Below are 24096 nucleotides of genomic sequence, written 5' to 3'. Positions count from 1 at the left end.
AGGTTTGAGTCCTGAGTTTAGATATTGGTTTTGGCAAGCTAGCTGTCCAGTAGGTCCTGCAGTGCCGTGTCACATGGATGAAATAATTGTGGGTCTTTCCAGCACATTTTATTTTTAATGCTGCATAGCTCGCAGTTCCTTTACTTGTTCAAATGTTTTTCCACAAATCACCTATGTGGTAATCGCCAGTCTGTCCACGTTAGTCAATAGGTCAGGGGAAAAAAAGGGAATATCCTGTTTCTCCTTTTTTAAAATCTGTTTCTTAACAAACAGACAACTCCCAAGTTTGCAATGGGCAAGTCCTGGTTTTCTTATAATGGTCTTTATTTTGTCATGCTTCTTTTAAAGTGGCAGAAGGAGGAAAAAGAAAAAGAGCAGCACCTTTAGGTTAGGTAGTAGGTGTTGAAAGCACCTAGCTTCAGGCTGAAATTAGTCTTGTGCTCCTAGGCTGGCAGCAACCCAACTTGCCTGCCCTGGTGCCAGGTTCTGCTGCAGTTTTTGTGTGGCTGCTGAGCTGGCCGGAGGGGCCGTCACACTGATACTAATGCTTGGCAAGTGTTACACAGCAGCGGTCGTGCTTGGGATGGACTAATTTTTTGCTTTTTCTTTCCAGAAGTAATGAAGTTCAGACTGCCAGGAAACACTGGGGATCAGCTGTGACTAAAGGTACAGAGAGAGGGGCAGAGATTTCCCCCCTCTTGGCCAGCCTGTCCTCTGAAGGTTGTGTTTCACAAGGGTTGGAGCGTCCAGCCTTGCCCGGATGGGCTGCGGGGCTGTGACAAAGGGCTCTGCAGTGTGTTTTTCCCTCTCACCGCAGCCAGGGGATGGTGGGGCTGAGCCCGTGGGAATGCGCAAACTTTTGCCTGCCGTGCTGGGCTCTACCCATTCCTTTTCCCCTGGCTCTGTTTTTTTCAGCCAAGCTGTCCCTGTGGAGCAGGGAAGAGGCTGGCAGAGCATCGTGCTGCTGTCCCCCATCGTGGGGATACAGGGGTGGCTCAGAGCCCCTATAGAGCATGGGAGCATCATAGCTTTGAGGTTTCCTCATGGTCCTGTCAGGTCTCTTTGCCTTCTGGGACTATAGTAATAAACTGTCTCCCTGCTGTCTCCCCAGGGCAAGTAAAGGAAGAGTTGATGTTGAGCATCAGGGGAGCTGCCAAGTCCCCAGGACTGCCAGAGCTGCCTTCATCCCCTTCTGCAGCGAACGGGGCCTGTCCTTGCTCAGGTGGAGGGCGAAGGGCTGTGGGGACCCAGCGGTGTCTTCCCAGGTCTGCCCCATGCGTGCTGTTGCGGTTTCTGCTGCCTCGCTGTGTCTTAGTGTGCTTCTACAATAAAGATAACTCAGCAGCTTCATGTCACTTTTCTTCACTAAGCCTTGCGGGAGGGACAAACGAGTCCCCACTCTGGCTTTACGCTGCGTGCACCTTAGGCAATAAGCAAGCACAAAGGCCCCCGGGGTGCACCAGCTGCTGTAAATACCTGGCAAAGATGTTGGACCCGAGGAGGAAGAGCATGGACTGGGGTTTTGTGAGGAGGGACCAGGGGTCAGGTTCCCTCTGACTCATTGTGGGGTCTTGGGTCAACCACTTCACTGCCCTTTCAGCCCTTTTCTCTTGCCTGTAAAACGGACATTAAAAGATACTTACCTACCTCAGAGGGTTGTTTTGATATTTAATTGGTCTACATTTGGAAACCCACAGAGGAAAATTGGTTTAAAAGCACCCCATGTACTGGGCTGGCAGTTTAGCTGTTGCAGTAAGTGTCTTCTTCCAGCCTCCTCATCCGAGGCATGAGGAAATCCAGACCACTTTGTTTTGAGCAGCTGTGGGAAGTAGATGCACCTTGGTCATGTTAGATGGTGTGCTGAGCCCTGCACCACCAAAGCCGGAGCTGGGGGCATGGCTGGGAAGGTCTCTGGGATCTGGAGGTGTGAATCTGGCCAGCAGTATTTCTTGCTCTGAGCAGGAAGGTACTGAAGGCACCCTTGAGGTAGTGCTGGCCAAGCAGAAAGCTCAGTCATCTTGGTGGCCCATGGACCTTCACCGTGTGCTTCTGGGTCACCCTTCTGCCTTGGCCTGAACTTTCTTCCCCAAACAAGGCCCTGTGGGCACAAGGGCTCAGACAGTGCCCATCTTGGGAGCCATCTTCTGCAGCGAGGGATCCTTCCTCCAGGGTGCTGGAGGAGATGGAGAAGTGAGAAGTTCCATGGTGTTGAAGGGCTTAAGCTATTTAAGGAAAAGTATTGTTGTTTTGAGATGTAACTGATCAACAGAGAGTTCTAATTCATTTATAGTCTGAAACTATTTTAAGATAAAGCCAGGTCTTTGAGCTAAGGCTCCCCTGGCTCACTAGGGGCAACACATCTGAGAATGGCGTGGGATTTGCAGAGCAGGAGACTGATCCTGGTTTAACAGAAATCTGCTGGCAGTTTGCACGCACTTCCTGTACTTTCTTTTATAGCTGTTACTTAAAGCAAATACATTCTTTATTTGTATAAACTTTATTGCAGGATTTTCCAGAAGACCTTGAGTGAACATACAGTGTTTGAGTCCATTTTAGCTGTGACCTGATCTGTAAACACTTTCTGTTGCAGATAAGGCTAGAATGACTTTCTTTCAGATCTTGGCAGGATTTTACCTAATGCCAATTAATTTCATTCCCACCAAAGACATAGAATTTTTTTTTTTCAGTTAAGTTATCAAATCCTTTTTTTTCTACTGCAGTTAATGAGAGTTGGTTTTAAACTCTCAAAAAGCTTCCGCACACATCATATTTTATTTCTGCTGATAATACTAAAATCCAATTTTATTATCAGCAGACTCTGACAAAAGTAGTTATTAATATTTTGTATGCTGTTTTTTAATGTGAGCAAACACTATGATTTAGAAATAAATTATTACTGCCTATTTCTACATTGAAAATCCCCTCCCTTATTTCTATGTGGAAAATGACTGACCAAGTACAGTCATGCAGGGTGAAAGTCACCAGTTTGGTCCTGGTTAGCTGTTTTGGGGGATGCAAAGCTTGTCTGCCTTTGAGCTGTGATGAAACAAGTAAATTCTTGAACATTATTTATGCAGCCTGAGAATGATGAATATGAGACAGTAAAAATGTTCTCTGATGATGTCTGCTCACTGATTCCAGCTAAAATCATGTGCAGGGACATCTACATGATTTCATAAAAGCAGCGCACAATTTGTGGCTTAAGATAAATTCTTGCAAATGAAAATCAGTGTACTTGAAAGCTATTATGTTTTGTAGTGATTTCAAGTATTTAACTTCTGAAATAATCACCCATAAAACCTGCATTAACCATGCACCAAAAGCAATGAACTGATGAGGATAGTGCCCCAGTAGTCTCTTCTGTCAGTGTTTGAGCACCTTCTGAATTTCTCCTGCTGCCAGCAGAAATTATCATCCACAAGAATCACAGCTGGCAATAAGGGATCATTAATCAGATTCCAAATGCGTCTGCTGAGAAGGCACAGGACAGCGACTTGCTAAAACCGCCTGTGCTGTTGTTAAGAGCCCTACCTGAGGTAGCAACGCTAACTCATTTCTGCTCTCAGCAGCCTGCCTGGTCAGTCCTTTCTTGCTTTCAACCCCCTTTTGCAGGTCACTCCGAGGGCTCGATGATGATGATATCTGTCCTGAGCAGCGCTGCTTGTGGCGGAGCTCTGGTGGGACTCCGTGTGAGTAATGCCACGCGTTATTTTGATGAGGTTCCTGGGGAGAAGGAGGCAAAGGTTCAAGAGGTATTGGGGATTTATCACGCTTTCTTTTATGTTTGCTCTTGGTTACCCTTTGCGTTGCCCTCTAACAGTAATGAGGCCAAAACAGTCCTCTACAAAACTGGAAAGGTACCAGCACTCTGGGGATTCTTCAGTTTGCTGTAAATTACACTTTATTAAGGGCGTCTCTTGCTAATATCCACAGACCCCATGTGGTTCACAGCGGTTTCTGAGGCTTTGCAGAACTGGTGTTATGAATTGAGAGCTTCGGTTTCCAGGCCTCTCACCGCAGTTGGATTTGAGCTAAACTACTCTCTGCAGGGACCTTGAGTTTCTTCCCTTTTTTTTTTTTTTTTTTTTTTTTTTTTTAATAGAAGGTGTTAGGTACTTATGCAATTCTTCAGGGCGTGCAGGTGCTGCTCTTGGTATATAGTGAGAACTGTTGACTCTGGCAGATGCCTCAGCAGACCTTGAACTCTCCGCGGTGTTTCTCAATTCTCTGTGGTCTGTCCATTTGGAGCCTGGTAGCTCTGCCCACCACCTCCCAGTTGCTCTCACAGCTGCCGTGGAGGGAGAGCCCATGCGTGGCAGCAAGGTGTGCTCTGGCCAGGGGACCTCTTGCAGTCTGTCACAGTAGACAGTGCCAGAAATCCTGCAGTTTAGGGCCATTTGTTTCTTCAAGAACTGAGCGAGGTGCGACATGGAGAACGTGATGCCGTTTGTGCAGTGAAGCCCCTCTGGATCTGCTGCAGAGCTCCCTCTCCTGGCTCTCCCTACGTGCCTGTGACACTCAATCCCACCAAGCAACTGCTGCGTATGGGTACCTGGGGGTTTCAGCGTTATTTCCCTTGAGCATCACAACTTCTGCTCCATGGCCCATCTGCTTTTATCCTGGGGACTTGTGAATAGGCCTCTCTCTTTCCTTTCTTTAGGGATCCTGTCTAGCATCTGTTAGCACATCTGTCTGTTCCTGCAAGGGTTTCCCTATTAAAGGGAGCTCTTGTCTGGGCTGTTTCCTTGGGATCTCCCTGCTCCAGTCCGCTGCAGGAGCCCTCCTGGTGCCCAGCCCTTCCACTGAGACTGCAACACCAGAATTTTCAATGCTTTCCCCTGCATGAAGGTATGAGCAACTCCACTCAAATTGTTCACCGAAAATAGTATGATGTAAATGCAACTACCTGCAAATTACAAATCCAGATCCTTGATGTTGAAGGTCCCCAAAGAAACAGTTTAGTGTTAAGCATACTTACAACCGCAAATTTGGTTTGTGGATGGGAAGCATGGACAATTTCTGCATATGTTTCTGAAAAAGAGATGAGTTGACTTTACTGCCTTCTGGCCTCAAAGGGGTCAGTTCCTTTCTTGGCCCATGTTGGTGAAATTCTGCAGAAATGTTGATAGATAATTCACAGCTGGGACTAGAGGTAACCTGGAGAGGCAGCAGAAGAAAGCAGTAGAGTGCTCATGTCCAGGGCTGCTTGGCCAGGTGGACCTCCCTCTCCAGGCACAGCTGGCAAAGGGAAAATAAACAGGTAGATGTCAACACAACATGACTGAAAGTGGGGTTTGCATGAACACATGGGTGTAAACACACAGGGACAACCAAAGGTCTCCCTCTCCTGCAGCTCCCTGTCCTGCGTGGGTGGGACGTGCTGCGCCCTCTGCTCTGGTCCCGAAAGGCTCTGTCTTGACGGACAAACGGCTGGTGGAAAAAGCTTTGCTGAATCGCTCTCCGTGAAGCAGGCAGCTCGCTCTTAGAATCACAACATGGATCTTCCTTGTGCACAGGGCAGGAGCCCAAAGGCGAGCACTATGTGCCTCGGCTGGTGCAGGGGACAGCAGAGGTGCTATAGCTGTGGTGATGTTTTCTAGATCCCAATTCCTTCTCTAGACCCTTGACAGGTGTTTGCTGTTCTGTCCCTTTAATCTGTCTCCTATTGCAAACTACTCCCTAAATTTAATAACTTAGTTGGAAGAGAATTACTTTGATCTTGACAGAACATGCTGAGTCAATCTATTTTAACTGCACATTTGGTTTGCAAATAATATCTCCTTTCTGATGAGGTTCAGGTGTCCTCTCCGTGGACATTGGCAGGAATTTGCTTGACCATGACAGCTTTTACAAAGTCTGGCAATTAAGTTGTCAAGATACATTTTCCTCTGCCAGGAAGCATTAATTGATGATAGTCTTGGCTGGAATAAGCCCTGAGAGATGGATATTGTAATCAGGATGAACAGAGGGTCCTTGTAGCTGAGGCCTGCATTGGTCCAAAGGTCTGGAGTCCTTGACACTTGGTGGGACTGAGATAAGGAACAGGGCAGGAGGCACCCGGACTGAATATCAGGTGAAAGGAATGAAAACAAGATATATGAATCGAGATCTGTCTAATGTCACTAGATATTAATGTAGCTGGAAATGCTGGCATTTGGGGAGACTTTAGCTTTGCAGATGCACTCTGCAAACTACTAATATTAGCATAGCTCCTGGATATGAAAGCAAATAGAATTTTCCATGAGGTAATCCCCCAAATCGTGCTATTGTGGATTTGCTTTTCGAGTGAGAAAGATGTTGGAGAAGTCCTTCTCTTAGAAAATAAAACTGGGATGATTCAACATGAGCTCACTCTGTTTAAATTATGTCAAAAATAGATCTGCAAGTAAAGATTTTGATTACCAAGTACAGAATTTGAAAGATTAAAAGTTAGTGAGAAATTTGGAGGACTTAGGATCCCAATTGAGAAGACTGGGATTGAGATCAATCCAAAGAATTGCCAAAAATCTCCTTAAATAAAGGACAAAAAAAAGTGTTCAGGACCAATCCAAGTTCTATTATCTTAATAGTGGGCAAACCTTCAGGAGAAATTTGAAGAAAACTGAAGATATAAAGTGTAAAGGGGTAATGTACACAGTGAATTTTCAGGAAGGAAACCATGCATGGGCTAATATCAATCTTTGCAAAGTTGGCTGACTTCCTAGATAAAGGAAATACAGTATATCTAGCCTATGCACACATCCAAAGCATTTGGTCTGCTGCCCTTATGGGATGGTGTTGCTTAGGCTTGGCGAGGTGGGTCAGGAACTGGCCATGGGCGAGGTGGTAGCAGATGAGCAGAGGGTACTATGGGAGTTATCGGCGAACAGCCAAAAAAGATGGATTTTAGGACCAAACTTAATATCTTTGCTCCTTGCTGTAGTACAGAAAAAGTTGGCACGTGGAGCAGAGCACTGCTGAGTTTTTTAAAACAGGGGAAGAGCAAGACTTCTCCCGCAGAGCACAGGGTGACCTTCTGGGCTGAAATTGCCTGGGCTCAAACTGGGCTGAAACACAGCAGTGAAGAGTACAAAATCATGCTCTGAGGTTAAATAACGAGGGGTTTGGCTATCAGCTGGCAGCTCAGTTGAAAACTGCGAGAAAGGTCTAATTGCATTTAACCAGCCGCAGGGTAGACGTGAGCCTGCAACGTGTCGCAGCCGTGCGAGGGGCAGCCCAGGGCAGGGACAGATCCGTCCGGGAGGAGAGGGGTCCTGGCACGCTCCACGTTCCCCTCGAGCCATGGAAAAGGCCCCTTCCTGGTATACACCCTGTGTCAATCATTAGCTAGAAATCTAGAGCTGGGTAAATATATTTTTGGCTTTGAATGTTGATGACAGGCTTGGAGCATTACCTAATAAGGTGGGACCACTTGGTATCATGGTGTGCTATATATTCCTGCTCCCATCTGCAATCTTCCTCTCCCACACAGAGAGCTAGCAGGCTGCACTGGAGCGGTACCTCTGTCTGCCATGAAGAGAACAGGGGTTTTCGTGAAGGCTGCTCTAGCCCTTTGCTGCTGCTTAGGTGAGTATTTTCTGGCATATGGCAGAGATTGATCTACCTGAATCGGAGCTGAATTTTCATTTCAGTAAAGTGTTTGGGTCTTGTAACATGGAGGAGAGCCTTATTCCATGAAGAAATATTCTTCTTGAGAGAGTGTAGCAAAGAATTATACTTCAAGACTGAGGTTTCAGCAAACCTCATACAGGTGTCTCTTTTAATCTCCTTTCTTCATAGGAGCAAATAGCTGAAGGAGCAGTCCTAGTGCAGGGCAGGAGCTTGCACATGGAAGTACTGTGTATAAGGGCAGAGTAAAACTGTTAGAAATGGCATCATTATCCATGTGAGCAATATAAATGCAAACTTTAACCTCCAAGATTGCTCTGTAAGTTTACTGTGCTGCTCCTGATAACTGAGAAGGACGTGTCTGGAGATGGACAGTGCCAGTGGTTGACAGTCATCTTAAACGTGCATGTCCAAACTTTTGAAAGTCAAATATGAAGTCTCTTAGAAGAGGTTAAAATCCAAGAGTACTGAATTAAAAGTACTTGTATCGCTTCCCTGTAACATCTTAGGGGTGGATTAATATATGTGTTCTCCCCTGTTTTATCTCCCCTCAAAAGTACAATGAAACTTTTAGTAACTTTTAATACATCCTATGACCATTTACTGGCATAATGTAAAACTCCATGTTTTCCTAAACCAAATAAACTAGTTAACAACTGTTGCTGAATTTAAGTTTCATGAAAAGATTTACATATATCTTCTCTGCATATCAATAATTTGATTTACTTATCTGTCTCCTTTTTTTTTTTCTCTTTCAGGTATTGCTTTCGGAGTTGAGGTAAGCTACTGATCTATTTATTCTGTTCTATTCCAGGTTTCTGGTAAAGTAGAAACAGTATGTAATTACCTGATGAGCAAGTGGATTAAATCTAATGAAAGCTTGGCTGTTCAAATAATATTTGCCAGTGCATGACTGAACGATATTGCCAATTTCACGAGGAAGCAAAAGATCTCCCATTTTTTACAATATTTTCAGTTCATTAAATAAAATGAAGAAAACGAGAAGTAATTATACAATCCTATTATATTAACTCTTAGACGTAATTTAGTTACTCCAAGCCAAAGGCAGTAGGTTACCTCCCCATGAGGAATACTGTCTTAAGATGATATGCTTGAAAGCATCAAAGACTGTGATTCCGATAATTTTTTCTATACAGTAAGACCCACAGAACTGTGTTAGTTGCATAGGTTTTCTATACTTATATCATAGAGAGGAAAACAGCAGGGTCTGTGCAATGGATTTAGTCTGCAGGTTCTTGCCACGCAGCTATGTGACTCCTGTAACTCGCCAGAGAATGCAGCAAGATTTGAAACTATCAGATTTGGAGCTGAGGGGCTCTGGTGTACCGCCAGGCTCCCAATTACCAGCTGCCTTCATTAGGCACCATCTCACCCACAGCAATCCTTCCTCCGTGCTGTGCCTCCCCTGGACCCCAGCAGGAAAGCGTAATCAGAAACTCCTGTAGAGAAGATTTACTTCTCCTGACTGCCTGAGCAGATTCAAAATAATGCCTGTAATTTACCTCTCGGCAGGAGCTGCAGGCGCTGTGGCTAGGGCGGTGGGAGACTGCGTGGGGGTTTCTTTCCATGAGGGAGCCAACGTTGGGGCTAATTCTGTGCTGCGCTCGCAGGTTGATTGCAGCCAGTATTCTAGTGGCATTGGGAAGGATGGTGCAGTCTGGGTAGCTTGCCCAAGGAACTTGAAGCCAGTCTGTGGCACTGACGGCACCACGTACAGCAACGAGTGTGGGATCTGCCTCCACAACACGTGAGTATTGCTGGAAACCTAGCGGAAGACTTGGGGCAAGGCACTGAGGGTAAGGGTGGCATCTTCGTCCCTCAAAGATAGTCTGGGCAGAGGAGCATGTGAATTAGTAGCTGGGTGCCAACGCTGCTGGTACCAAGGTGATGCTGCTGCCTGTGATCCCTGACACGGGTCTGCTTTCTTTTAGGGAACACAGTGCCAGTGTGGAGAAGGCGCATGATGGAGAATGCGAGTTGAAATCTATTATGGTAAGACAAAGTCCATGGAAGACTTCAGCTGGATGTAAAAGGGGACAGTTCAAACACCACACAAGAAAACAGAACATGCATAGCTGGTCTGTACAGACCAAAGGGAATTAAAATCTGATAACCAAAGCTGAGAGGGTTTTTATGGGCTATCTGGTACCATGTCTCTGTGCTTTTCTAATTCAGACTTCTAGCTTCTGTAATTGGGAATAAAATGAAAATGTTGTGTTGGCTGAAGGTTGGATCTCACCACCTGGATAGCTCCAGCAGGATTTTATGAAGGGCCTCACAAAATCCAAATCGCAGTCCTCCTTCCTATGCCATTTTTTTTCAGCAAGTGAGAATTCCCACAGAACTGACTCTGGCTTCCACTTTTGATGGTGGAATTAGTTTGATGCTGGATTTGTCCCCAAAGGCTGAAGGAAAGTAAGCAGACTACATAGAAGTGTTTTATCTTTATATTGAAAATGTGTTTGTTTTTTTTCTCTATTCCTGCTATTTTTACAGATTGATTGCAGTAGGTACCGAACAACTGTAAAAGATGATCATGTCCTGGTAGCATGCCCAAGGATACTGAAACCAGTCTGTGGCTCAGATAGCTTCACTTATGACAACGAATGTGGGATCTGTGCCTATAATGCGTAAGTGTTGTGTATAGAATATCCTTCTAGATAATTAGTGATAGTTAAGGCTCTCAGAAACGCTTCTGTAAAACACTAGTCTTTCTTAATGCAGGTGTCTCTGTAGGTCTTTTTGGAGCTGGCTGCTTGTAATTCTCCAACCAACCTGAGTTTTCTTCCCTATTTTCTGTCTGTGCTCATGAGGGTTACCACAAAAGAACCAGAGGACAACCCAGAGCACAGCCACGAACAGATCAAAGTGTTACTTGTAACACCTAGTTACTCCTAACGCTTAATTACCATGTGATATGGAAATACCATGCATTTGCTGCTACCATCTGTGGGATGCATTCAGACAAGTCAAGCAGTTGTAGTGTCCCACAAGGTGGATGGGACCTTGCTTTCTTGTCCCAGTGCCTAGAGTGTATTGGGAAAAGTTATTCTCAAGGCTTCCTAACCAAAGCTTTTCTTTCTTTCAGAGAACATCACACCAACATTAGCAAAATACATGATGGAGAATGCAAGCAGGATACTGGCATTGTAAGTGCAATAGATGTAAAAAATCCATCTCTTAGGACTGTAAATAGAATCCTGATAATCCCACAGATTTCCCTAGCAAACTGCAAGAGGACCATATGACAAGGCTTACGAGGGTCACAGTCCACGCTTTGCTTTTATGCACAGTGAGGGTGGGTTTTGCATCCTCCCTGCTCCAAAGAGAGGGTCACCCCACGCATACCACACCAAACCGACGATGGAGAAAGGGGATGGATACGAAAAGAGAAGCTGCAGCGAGTCGGTGCTGCAGAACTCGCTTCCCTATATATTAAGCTGGGTTTTGTGCGCAGGGGAAGGGGAGGCCCAAGATTTCACTTGCCAATATGCTGTGCAGGTTGGCAGTTTTCTCTCTGGAGATCGCAAGTGCTTCCACCCTTTGCAACAGGGATTCAAAGCTCCCAGGCTGGTTGCTCTCACAGACATAGTGAGACTTGTAAGAGCACTAAGCATACATATTTATAGAGTATAATTTATTGTATATTTGTACGAGGCCAATAGTCTGGTGCCTCAGGAAGAGAAGCTTCTATATTTCAGCACCAAAATTCTGGGATATAGAAAGTCCATTCTCTAACTGATAGATAACCATTTTTTCTCTATCTTTTCAAGCCCTGTGCTTAACTACAGGGAGTCTGAAGTAATAAGTAGTCACAGAGCTGGAGAAGTGGGGAGAAAACCAACATAAACCAAAACAGCATTAGTCAGATTTCCAGCTGGTGAAAAATGTTTCCCACTAAATTCAAGACTGTTTTTCTTGATGAAAACGGGCCCAAAATTTTGTACATGTTCTTCTGCTTGAAGGATCCCTTCTTCAAGATAGTCTTTTTTTTCTTGACTCCTAGAGAACTAGGATAATATTCAGAAAGCTAATTTCTGATTGAACATTTAGCTTCAGTGTATCAGAGCTTTGTCCTGTTGCAGAAACAATGGAGGCTGGGATACAGAATGAAAAGGTTTTGCATCAATTTTTCTCACATAGCAGGGGCTCCACCAGAGCTAATTCTCCCTATTGACAGATTGATTGCAATAAGTACCCAACAAGAAAGACTGAAGATGGCAAAGTATTAGTATCTTGTCCAAGGATCCTGAGTCCAGTTTGCGGCACAGATGGTATTACATACGATAATGAATGTGGGATCTGCGCCCACAATGGGTAAGTGCCATACGTAGAGCACTCCTAAGTAGCCAGCAATGCTTTGCAGTCCTGAGAACCAACCTTCTGCATTTCTGCTTATGCCTATTTCTTCAAGTCTCTTAAAAACTGGATTGGTTTTGGATTTACCTTGAGTTTCCTCCTGATACCTTCTTTGTGCTCATGAGGGGAAATCTTGAAGAGTCAGATGGCAGCTTCTTGGATTAGTCTGTGGCCTGGGCAGTGACTGAGCAGAGGAAGGAATAATTCAGAATATTGCTTTAAATTGCATGTTATGAGAAGATGTGATGAGCTTGTTAATGAGTAATGTAGCTATTCTGATACACTCTTATAGAGTCTGAAGCTGTGATTTGCTTCATTTTACACATGACTGCGACCAAGAGGTTAAGCATTTAGTTCCTCAACTTTATTGTTTCCCTCTTCCAGAGAACACAGGACCCATGTTAGCAAAAAGCATAATGGAAAATGCAGACAGGAGACTTCCGAGGTAAGTATTCAATATAAGGCATATTTCTTCTCTTGCTTGTATTAACTGAAATGTTCCCTGAGGCTACATCTACTCTGAAAGTGAGCTGGCCTGAAGCCTGGCTTTCTCCACATGTCTATTAAGTCTTGTCAGGCCCTTGTGTTGAGGATGCCTAAAAATCCCATCTGTCCTGAGGCAGGTGTCCTCTGGGGCCTCCTTGCCCACACAGTCCTGGCAGATGGGCTGCACGGGAGCTAGGTGCAGAGTTTTCATTATGAATTCATACCTACACCAACCTTTGGGGTGGGGATATATTCTGGTATATGGAGCACACCTGAAGTTGTGATCCGAGTGTATCAGCCGAGAAATCCCAGAGTTGGTGTCTAGGACATGCCAACACATAAATGTGAAAGTCGGTCAGTTTGGGCTTAGATCTTCCTTTGAGGATGCTCTTCAAATGCATTGTCAGCAAAGTCCAAATTCCTTCACTGTTTTGGTGTTTCGTTTATATTCACACTGCAGGATGAAAAGGGGACTATGTTTTTTCTCTGTTTTTACTTTTCTGGCATACCTTGCATTAGGGATTGACAGAGCTACTTACCCTAGTGATTTGGCATCTCACAAACTATGCAGTGCTGTGCAGTTCCCTCTGTGCATAAGAGGATTCATGCAGAACTGACGCAGCCTGGTTTTGAGAGAACCGAGTCTTAGCACTAGTGTTGCCTCAGCATCCCAGCATAACAGATGTGGCAGGAGGTTATGTTGGGGTTTTTCTCAGAGAACAAGAACTTGCCTAGGTTTGACACTCCTGCTTTTTGTAGATCGATTGCAGTCAATACCCATCAAGAATGATTAAGGCTGATAAAGCCCAGATACGCTGTCCAAGGATCCTGCTCCCAGTCTGTGGCACAGATGGATTTACTTATGACAACGAATGTGGCATCTGTGCCCATAACCTGTAAGTACTGTACACAGTATTCTCTTTTGGATTGACTAGCCATGGTTAGCGCTTCATACGGCTTTTCTTTTGATACCAACATATCTATATATCTCTTTCTGTTTCTCTTTCAACCTCCTGAAGCCCCGTCACCTTGATTTTGTTCCTTGATGCTCTGTTTGTTCTCCTCCGGGGAGCTGTGGGAGAGCCAGCTCTCAGTCCGAGCACACTACGAGGGCTGTGGTATTTGGGCTGAGGGAAGAGTGGATGGGACTGCTGCGTAGCACACAGTGAGGAGACCTGATAGGTCTGTTACGACTTAGGATTACACTTGCTAATGACTGGGAGAAGGTGGTTCATTAGGCAATCAGATACCTCCTTTATCATATATATTGGCTATGAGTTTGGTTTTCTTTCTGTGGCACCTGGGTGTCACAGGGCTTAGTCGGTGAGCGCGCTAATGCCAACCTCTCCCTTTCAGAGAACATGGGACTCACGTTAAGAAAAGCCATGAGGGAAGATGCAAGGAGAAAAGTACTCCTGTAAGTGTAACGAGTTATAAAATAAGTGCCGTCTCCTACTCTCTCTCCAGTCTCCAGGAAGACGCTGGCTGGGCTCAGCGCACCCGCCATGCTCCGGGATGCGTGGAGGGGTGATGCGCAGGGCTCGTGCTGGTGTTGTGGTTCTCCCTAGCTGCTCACAGTGGCTGCTGCCAATGCGCTGTACGTGAGGGCAAGAGAGAACGGGAACGGGCCGGGACTTCAGAAACGGAATGTCCCAGTACTGCAGATCTCTGAACAGAAATCATCAGAGGCGGCCCAAGAACCATGCAGCCCATTTTAGGACAGTATGAGAGAAAGAGAGAAGGCTGTGCTAGGTGTCTGTGTATTCATTCAGTTCTAGGACTTCCATTGCACTAGACAGGCAGGTTAAAAAATCCTCATGCTCTGGTCAGCCAGGAAAAATGTGCTCTCAGGTATGCATGCAGAATTAGCTTTATTATCCTGCACAGTAACAGTATGTGCTGATAATATCTCAATGCATTTATTCTGCTTATGCAGAGCAGCTCTAAAGCACCAAAAATAACTTCATGCATCCTGAGGGACCGTAATATATTTTCTATAGTAAAGAGACATTGTTAAAATGTTGTCTTTGCTTTAATTTGCTCTTGGACCATGTGGGAAATATGGGTAATAAGAAACACTCCATTGGGGAAACTATGCAAAATGACAGTGAAGTGCCAGTGATGCTTAGCTAGTGTAGACTGACTTCTAATAAGTGTTTGTCTATTATCCTCAAATATTTAAACCGTTAGATTTTATATATTGTCAATATTTTTGCAAAAGGAGCTGGTGAAACAGTTCCTGCTACTGTTTTGAAAAAGCTGAAACAAAGTCTTGGATTTAGTTAACTATGTCAAGCTGGACTTAATGTCAAACACTTAAAATCAGGTTCCTTGGCTTAAATGCTTGTTTTAAAACTTGCATACGTATTTCTCTGGGAAAATAATCTTTTTGGTCAGCTCTTCCTTTCTTCCCTCTGTTAGCAGACAATACCAAACCCAACTACAATTAATTAATTCATTTCTAATAGAAGACTAATCTTAAAAAACCCTCTGATTTTCCTCTGGTAGAAACCTGTAAAATCTGGAGGATCAGAGTGGACAGACTGCAGATGAGGCACTCTTCCATTTCCCAGCAGCTGACCCAGCATCGTTATTTTATCTCCCCAGGTTGACTGCAGCACATACCTGACCAATACTAAAACTGGCGAAGCCATCGCAGCCTGCCCCTTCATCCTGCACGAGATCTGTGGCACAGACAGTGTCACCTACAGCAATGACTGTGTGCTGTGTGCCCATAATATGTAAGCCCTGGAGGTGACCCCCTGAGAGCTCAATAAAGTTACTTGCTGGGCATTTTTAACTCTGCTTTCTCTTCCAGCGAATTTGGAACCAATGTTGCCAAGAAGCATGATGGAAGGTGCACAGAGGAAGCTCCACAAGTAAGTAAAACCTAAAGAAAAATAAGAGCTTGAGCTGGTGCTGATTGCATAACTCGAATAAACGCTGGTTTTGGGTTTTGGTGTAGCCTCCACTGGGAGTCACGGCTTGTGCCGTCCTTCCTTCTGCGGGTGAGTATCACCCTCCTGGCAGCAGGAACATTGTGCACTTCTGCACGCAGTCAGGAAAAGAAAGAGGAGAGGACAGGTGAGGAATTAGTCATGAGACAGGCAGCATAAAGGATTTAAGGCTTTACAAGAAGAAATCCCTTTCCCACAGCGGTCTATCATAGCTGCTGCAGGAACTTAGCAGTCTGTTTTGGCAACATGGGAAGGGGACGCAGAGGACCCAGGGTACCCAGCGCCTTCTGGATGCTTGCATTTTACAAAAGGATGTTCTGCAAAGATTAGAAAATTGCCTGTTTTGAATGCTGGTGCCTAATGTGCCAGGGGATTTAAACCCCCCCTCTCTCTCTTTTTTTTTTTTTTTGTAAATGCAATGTAATCTGATGTATACCAACAATGAATCTTGTAAAAATACCAGATTAACTGTATTTGGCCAGCTCTAAGCTATTTACACTCACTGGGTAATAGAAGAACAAAGCCATCTCATTAGCATGTGTTTGAAAGGGTCAGCATCCTGAGTCAGATATTTCATTTCTATACAAACAAACTATGAAATGTCATTCCTTTGTTTCCCGAGTACACTCTGTGCTCAGACTGGGTGAGATACATAAATCAGGGAGGAAGAGCTCACACTGGAGAAACTGGGAGTGCTAAAATGCAAAGCCAGTTCTTCAACTGGTGTAAATCAGCTTCAACTGCTGTCAGTCCTGCTGGCAGATTTTCAGCACTTGGAGCCATCCCGTTGCAACAAAAGTCCTGTCAGCACATCTCCCTTCCATTCTTGTGGGCCAGGAAAAACACCTTGATCACAGTTGGCCCTCTTGCAGGAAGGGCATACATCATGCCATTTTGATTTGCAGATTATTTTTGAGCTGCATTTTGTAATATCTCAGTAGGTACAGCAAGGCATAGGGGCATCATGATAAATACAAAGCTGAATGAGTAATGTCTACCTTCAAGCCTTGATTCATTATTCTCCAGCATAAGGCTGTGAAAGGAAATTGCTAGCTTTCCATGAAGAATGAGTTGATATATAACCATAATTTGTCCTATGGCAGATCCTAAAAGGCAGGGGCATAAGCAGGGAGGGTTGTGTCTGGGCACCCTTGCACAGAGCAGAGCCCATGCCAGAGCTTTTGCCGTCTTTGTTCCCCAGCTTGACTGCAGCCAGTACCCAACTACCACGCTGAAGGACGGCAGACAGCTGATGGCCTGCACGATGATCTACGATCCCGTCTGTGGTACCGATGGTGTCACTTACGCCAGTGAGTGTACGCTGTGTGCCCACAACCTGTAAGTATTTGTCCTTCTCCCTGGGGAATTCGCAGTGGTGGTGGTTGGATCTGTGAGTGCCAAGTAATGTGCAAGGGCTCTCTCTGAATCCCTGTGCTGGATGGGTCCTGTCTGTCTACCCCTGTTTTTCTGCTTGCCCTTGTTGGTGTTTGACGTGGTGTCGTGGTTTAACCCCAGCCAGCGACTAAGCACCACGCAGCCGCTCGCTCACTCACTTCCCCGCCCCCACCCCGGTGGGATGGGGGAGAGAATCAGAAAAATAAAGGTAAAACTCATGGGTTGAGATAAGAACAGTTTAATAGAACAGAAAGGAAGAAACTAATATTGATAATAATAAAATGACAATAATAATAAAAGGATTGGAATATACAAAACATGTGATGCACAGTGCAATTGCTCAGCACTCACTGACTGATGCGCAGATAGTTCCCGAGCAGTGACCCCCACCCCAAGCCAACTCCCCCCAGTTTATATACTGGTCATGACATCACACGGTATAGAACACCCCTTTGGCCAGTTTGGGTCAGCTGTCCTGGCTGTGTCCCCTCCCAACTCCTTGTGCCCCTTCAGCCTTCTTGCTGGCTGGGCATGAGAAGCTGAAAGAAAAATCCTTGACTTGGTCTAAACACTACTTGGCAACAACTGAAAACATCGGCGTGTTATCAACATTCTTCTCACACTGAATCCAAAACAGCTACTAGAAAGGACATTAACTCTATCCCAGCCAAAACCAGGACACATGGGCATTCAACCCCAGAGCCCCACAGAGGGAGATGCATCAGCTGGGGAGAGCATTATTCCAAAAGACAAGTGCCTGGTCCATCAGGGCGTGTTCTTGTTAGTGTTGTGCAGGTAGTGCTAAGCTAGTTTATCTGAAAATCTCCTGTGCACTATGTGGGAGTGAGGTTTGTTCTTGCACTGTGGTTGTAATGGGGAAGGTTGTGGCTAATGATGGTCTCTCTTTCCTCCAGGGACCATCGGACCAATCTTGGCAAAAGAAAGAACGGACGCTGTGAAGAGGATATTACAAAGGTGAGTGGGAAAGGATGGGAACAAAGAGTGAGGTCCAGTGTCTGTTACGCTCATGAGGGACTGTCCTCTGCTCTTGGTTACAAATTGGGGGAGCAATGGTGTGCAGACCTGAGGAGATCCCTTGGGAATTTCACGCTGCCAACATCCATCCCATTGCTCTGTAACAGTGCAGGAAAAAATGTGGCAGTGAGCAGAAATAGTACAAGATCACACCCGCCACCAGGAGGAAGGTTTTGAGTTAGTTATTATGGTGTTACAGACAGTTTGATTTCTCGTTGGGGTGTCATTCTTTATGCTGGGGGGCTACAGTTTGCTCTCAGGCTGAGAGACTTACATCTATCTTTTGTGTGCAGGAGCATTGCAAGAACTTCCAAGAAGTCTCTCCTGTCTGCACCATGGAATATTTGCCCCACTGCGGCTCCGATGGCAAAACATATGGCAACAGATGTGTTTTCTGCAATGCCTACCTGTACGTACAAGAGTAAAGCTCTTTCTTTCATGATCAATTCTTGTATCTACTACAAATGCAGGGCTGGTTTCATAATACGTTTTTGACTAACTGCTTATGGGTGTACACTGGACATTTTCGGTGCACCATGACTTGTGCAAGGAGGTGGGGTTTTTGCATTTTAAGGGAAAATGGGAAGAGCCCATTTCTGTGATCTGTACATGCCCTCCTGTTTGTTAACTTCAAAGGTATTATACTCATTTTCACCAGCATGTAAACTGTCCCACAAGTTCATCAGAGCATGTGGAAAGTACTTCACCAGACAGACTGGATTGTGTCAAATGTGTGAAACCTTTCATCCTTGTTTTAATGATAATAATGAAGGGGATTATTTGGGCTTTTGAGACTGTTCTTTATCTCCAGTCAACACTAAGCCAACACTTGGGTCAGTGAAGTGAGGAATGGGGCTTCAGCACTAAATATGCTCTGTGTCTAATCCTTCTCTCTCCTATTCTCACCAGGGAAAGCAATAGGACTCTCAACCTCATGAGTATGACTGAATGCTAAGTCTGTGCTGGAGTCCAGCCCAGGAAAAGAAGCTCCCTTGTATGTGACTTCCCATGTGCTGATCTTCCCCAGCAACTTCCCTTCAGTTTGTCTCATTTCCTTAGGTCTTGAAACACTTGTTCAATAAACTCAGTTGGCAACATGTCTCTGAATGGCACGTCTCATCCCTTCTGCCCCTCCTCCTCCCTAACACGATACTTCTAGTTGTGCAGATGTATTTTTCTATTGATGTTCTGCTCTACCAAACAACGTGGGTGAATCTTTTCCTGCCTTGTGTCAGTGCTATCCCTGCTGTGATGAGGGCCTGGCCTCCCCTTGGAGCTCCCAGGCACTTCCTTATTCCTCAGAGTCTTCTTGTCAGTATTAGCTTCATCTAACCACTAATATCTCTGTATGACCTGATCACGGACTCCATCTTTATAGTCAGTGCAAGGAGACATTCACCTCAAGGGCATGGTCCACCTCCATAGGGTAAAGTCTAGGACCTGGGTGGTGGTTTGCTCTCAAGAAGAGCATCTTCTTGCTGTGGGCTAGACAGGGAAACTGGGTCCCTAGCCAAGGGGTGCCCTGCTCCTGGTTCCCACTGCCTGTGTGGCCTGTCCCATGGAAGAGGTAGCAGCTGCTGTCAGGAAAGGTGATCCCAGCCTGTCTCCACTGAATTTGTCCTCAGTGTTGAGTGCTGTTATAGGATATAATCCACAGGAGGGAGGAATGTCAAGCTCCCTACAGGGTCACAGGCAGCAGAAGGGTCCACTCATGAAACATCTTGATTGATTAATGCAACAAAATATCTCTGGGACTGGTGGGCAGAAATCACCCCTGGGGTGGGGGACAGCCCTGGTACATCACTGAAGCTGCCTGCCTTCTAAAGCCATTTGGGAAGGAAAAGGATGCAGAGGTTCACTTGCGACCAGTTTTAACTGACTATATAACAAGTCATAGGAAAGCTGTTCTGCCTGATAGTCATGTTTTGCCTACTTTTTTGAGGCCGAAGAGCTCAGGACCTATTGATGCAATTGCTGTCACTTTGGTGTTCGCAGGGAGGTAGGGCGACCTAGGGGCTGCCTTTCATCTGTTGGCAACATACGTACAGCCACTACCACTAGCTCCATACCAGGCCACCAAAGCCTTTGCAAGTCCAGTATTTCAGGGTTAAAGGATTTCTTCTGGACTACAGCTAGCACCTCCCTGGTTCAATGTCCCATTGTAGAGAATAACACAATTATTTGGATTGGTTTGGAAAAATCACCCTTTGAATCGTCGGATTAGAAGAATAGGCTGAAGGCAAATGTTCCTGACTTGGAGATACTGTGGGTATTGTACCAGGGAATGAGGCCATAGTACCTCCGTGCCATTAGTGTCCATGCTGGCATGTACTTTTCAAGATGATTTGTAACTAACAATGGCTTATTGTATTTTTTTTTGGGTCTGTGTCCTAGTGTAAATATTCCTTTGGTTTATATAACCTTTTTGCCATTTTCTGTTAAGGTGTTTGGCAGAACATGCTGCTTTAGTCTTGTTTGTGTTACTTGGTTATCCTCAAGGATAAGACCTGAATAATTTTTTTTTTGTGGACTTTGGCAGACATTTACTTGGACTTAGCTCTGACTGCTGGCTTTTGCAAGCCTTTGCAGTAAAGCTGTCAAGATCCAACTGAATGGCATTAGCTGGGCACAGCCGTGCCAAAGCATCCTCTGTGGACCTCATTGTCTGATGACACCAAAGGCAAACAGGAACTGAAGGAGGCACAAAGTTGAGGTTAAGTCAGAGAAATCCAGGGAAGAAGCCAAAGTGGTCATTAGAGAGAGGTTTCCATGCAGTATTTGCCAGTAGGTTTCACGTAAAAGTACGTAATGAAATAAATCACTAAAACTGGGCCAGAAAATGGAAAAGCCTGACATTGGAGTTTAAATATCCCCTCAGGCTCAGGGGGTGTTTTATGAAGCAATATAACTCTATAAAAGTAGGGCAACTTTCTTCTCGGGGACAGAGCTGTTTTCTGTGCCTCAGAGTTGTTTTTCAGCTGTTCTAGGGTTACTTACTGAGTGTGTGTTAATTAGATGATTTCTTTCTGGTTTGTGTTGATGAGGAAGTGATGGTCACATTCGAGAAGCAGTACTGATTTTTTGTGACTTAGGAGAGAGGTAGAACAACCAGGTTTGTAGTGTCACTAAGAGACTTGAAAGGTGGTTTTAAGGTATGGTTGACAGCTGGGTGCCTGCTTGGCCACAGATAGAGGAATGGCTGGATAGATGGGTAGATAGAGATTACTATGCTGGGGTACACCAAGAGATCTTTTCATGAGCTCAGTGCTTACCAGACTGCAAATATATTCGGTAACCATCTCCATCGTGAGGGTGACAGACACTTTGATGCTGCTTAGTCTACTACTCCATCGCTTCTCAGGGACATAATGCGGCAGAGTCCCGAGGCTGACTGTTTTACTTACCTTGGGCAAAAGCCTAAGCAGCTTCAAAATGATCAGGTTACTCTCAAAAACCGTTCAACTGTCATGCTAGGAAAGCCTGTTTTTTAACTTGGAAAGAGGCACTAAAAGGATCAGATGCAAGCATGGATTTAGTCCTGCTTCAGCAGACTCTTATTTTTGCATTCTTGCCATGAACAGAAATAGTTGCAGGTGCAGCCTTATACCCTGAGTCAAGGATGCAGTGAAGAAAAAACTGACTTTCCAGTGCCTGCTATGACTGCACTATCAGGCATCTAAAATGTACTGCTGAAACACAGCTGGTCCAGCTCCGCACGCTGCCTTGCAGCCACTGCTGCAGCCCTCTGGCTCTGGAGAGCAGGGACTGAGCTCCTAAGCCATGCCAAGGGCTGATAAACTTCGACGTATTTCACCCTGATGATGGTCCAGCCTCAGGATTCATGACCTGTACATGCACCGGCGAATATCACAGAGGCAATATTTTAAAAATATCAACGTCCTCTCTCCTTTCTTGTTTGTCTAACTTATCTTTATAGCCTTATCAGTGTTTTCTGAGTCTACGGTCATTTTTCTTACAACTCAAAGAGGAGGAAGAATGCGGTGAATCATTTAAATCTTGATTGATAAGTGGGATTTAGAAAACAATACTTAGCCTTTTCATATTGAGCCAAAAGGGGTTTTTTTCACCATTTATTTGCACTAAGCCTTCTGTGACTTGAAAAAAAACCAACACAACTTTTTCTTGATAGTGTTTGTACCTAAACTTCAAACACTTTCCCAAAAAATCCACACCTTTCCAAATTATGTCTGCTGATACTTTGCCTTGTTTAAACTTTTTTTCATATGCTGCAATGCTAGAAAGGCATGTGGATGAGTCTAGATACTTTGTCACTCTTTTGAGGGGTGCTTGAAAGTGACAAGGCTCATCCTACTGATTTTTAAAACTGTTCTCTTTTCAAAAGAATATTCAAATGATTTTTTTTTTTACCACTGTTATAACTATATGTTCCTCAAAAAAAAGAAATCCAGAAATAATTATACAAACTCACTGTATCAGTTGCACACATCTATTTAACTGGCTGTTAGCAAAGAAAATAGTTTGGGAACTGAAAAAATTTCCTCAGACCTCTGTATTTATAGGTTTATAATCCTGGTATCCACCCGTTTCATCCATCAATATGTTCACACTCAGAAATGTTCATTCTCTTGTCGTAATTTAGTGTTTGATACAATTTTATTTGATTCTTTGCCATGCTCTGGGCTCCGGTTGCGTGCTCTCTGCTGATCAACGAGTAGATATGAAAAAAGCAGAAAGCAGTAGCGGAAGGGAGCTTGTCTCCAGCTGGCAGAGATCCACTCAGCCTAGGAGGGTTTTCCAGATTTTCACCAGCTGAGGTGCAGCCCCATAAGTTTAAACATATTGTGAATCTGCAAACAAAGAGCATTCACATAGCGTATCGCTTCCTGCCTATTTTTCATTCATAGAAGTGAAACCTTAATTTCATTCAAGCCCCCTGAAGAATGAGGAATGTTTGGAAATTGATTGCTTTAAACTCTTTTTCTCTGCTCCCTTTAAAGCTTAGCTGTAGCACGTGCCCCCGGGGCATCGCTGAGGATGGCCGGTCAGGGGCCCCTGGCCAAGAGCAGATCTGTGGCACAGATGGTTTCACTTACACCAATGAATGTGGGATCCGTGCCTATAATGTGTCAGTCCGATGGAAAGAACATGCTTTCTGAGTGACAGTCTCCTAGCCCCTGGACTCTCCCTGTGCTTTTCCAATTTATACTCCTCTTCTCCCTCTTCACTTGCTGTTTGTGCTTGGGGGGAAATTTTGAAGATTTAACAGAGAAAAGAAATAGCTGAAGAAAATAGCCAGAATGGAAATCCAAATGATGCAGCATATACAGATGGCATAGGTTTGTTGACTGATAGGATTATAATAGTCAGACACAGTAAACCCACTTCGTTGTTGGTGGTTAACTCAGATGAGCCCTCCTTCACTTGCATTATTTGGAAGTTTTATTTACATTCCCAGCACCCATCCCCCTTTAGGAAAATGGGCATACTGAGTCTCTAATGGCAGACTTCTCCAGAGAACATGGGACACCCAGGGACTTGGGAACAGCAGTCATTCCAGTGACTAAGAAGGAAGGCAAACCAAGAAGCAGCCTGAACTCCCATTGCTCTCCATGGCACCATCCCAATAATGTCAGCCGGATGCTGAGCAGGCAGCGTACGATTGGACGTAAGTGATGCATATACCTTCTGTTGACATTTTATTTGGCAGTGGTTTAACGTTAGCTTTCTAATATTGCTATTCTTCACAGGCTGTATTCAAATGTATGAAGAGAAGGATGGCAAAAAGATGCAAAATATGAGACAAGTAGCAGAAATATTTCCTTGCTATGCAAGCATGCGCAAACAGCCTTCACTGACAGTATCAGGGAAGTGCAGCATAACCTGTTTCAATACCAGAAAAGGAGACACACAAAACCCTTGCAGATATCAGTGTATTCAGCTCTCCTGAGATGAGAATTTTTTTTCAGGTGGCAAATGGGGCACAGTGCCCAAGCCAGGGGATGTAGGGGCCGTATGATCACGTACAACATAGCATTTGTCAGGCATGTACTAACGCATTAAGTAAATAACTGTATTACTTTGCTAGTGCAAGAGTTTAGAGGTGGTTGAAGTCCTGCTATCTACTTCAATGTCTGTGAAATAGCAAAATCCTGTAATTCAGCAGCATGCTCTTTTCTGTCCAGCTGCAATGAATCAGCCAGTGGTGTCATTAAAACTCAACTCTGCAGAATAAATGAGATTGTTGCCCTTTCTT

General features: G+C 44.8%; 2 protein-coding genes across 2 annotated transcripts in view; both read left to right on the top strand.

Annotated features, from left to right (window-relative positions):
* LOC142044183 (serine protease inhibitor Kazal-type 5-like) overlaps positions 1-1916 on the top strand; it is a 114744-nt gene extending 112828 nt beyond the window's left edge. The window contains exons 14-15 of the mRNA XM_075056351.1: positions 614-666; positions 1112-1916. Of these exons, the coding sequence (XP_074912452.1) occupies positions 614-619 (6 nt within the window). The 3' untranslated portion in view covers positions 620-666; positions 1112-1916. The remainder of the gene's footprint in view (positions 1-613; positions 667-1111) is intronic.
* A 5558-nt stretch (positions 1917-7474) lies between these two features.
* LOC142044197 (ovoinhibitor-like) lies at positions 7475-18960 on the top strand. Its single transcript, XM_075056387.1, has 16 exons — positions 7475-7566; positions 8367-8386; positions 9240-9376; positions 9561-9621; positions 10126-10259; positions 10718-10778; positions 11810-11946; positions 12373-12433; positions 13234-13370; positions 13831-13891; positions 15082-15215; positions 15293-15353; positions 16633-16769; positions 17741-17801; positions 18155-18270; positions 18771-18960. The coding sequence occupies exons 1-16, from the start codon at positions 7512-7514 to the stop codon at positions 18814-18816; spliced, it is 1419 nt and encodes a 472-aa protein (XP_074912488.1). The 5' UTR covers positions 7475-7511; the 3' UTR covers positions 18817-18960.
* Positions 18961-24096: the final 5136 nt, after the last annotated feature.

The sequence above is a fragment of the Buteo buteo genome, chromosome 24 (assembly GCF_964188355.1).
Source record: "Buteo buteo chromosome 24, bButBut1.hap1.1, whole genome shotgun sequence".
NCBI lineage: Eukaryota > Metazoa > Chordata > Aves > Accipitriformes > Accipitridae > Buteo > Buteo buteo.
Note: the sequence above shows the minus strand (reverse complement) of the source record. Positions and strands in the feature narration are given on the sequence as shown.

Excerpts from the sequence above, each read along its gene's own strand:
- LOC142044197 (XM_075056387.1), top strand. The coding sequence starts at position 7,512 with ATGAAGAGAACAGGGGTTTTCGTGAAGGCTGCTCTAGCCCTTTGCTGC. Across the intron at positions 7,567-8,366 it reads AGCCCTTTGCTGCTGCTTAG|GTATTGCTTTCGGAGTTGAG; the intron begins GTGAGTATTTTC and ends TTTCTCTTTCAG. Across the intron at positions 10,779-11,809 it reads GCAAGCAGGATACTGGCATT|ATTGATTGCAATAAGTACCC; the intron begins GTAAGTGCAATA and ends CCCTATTGACAG.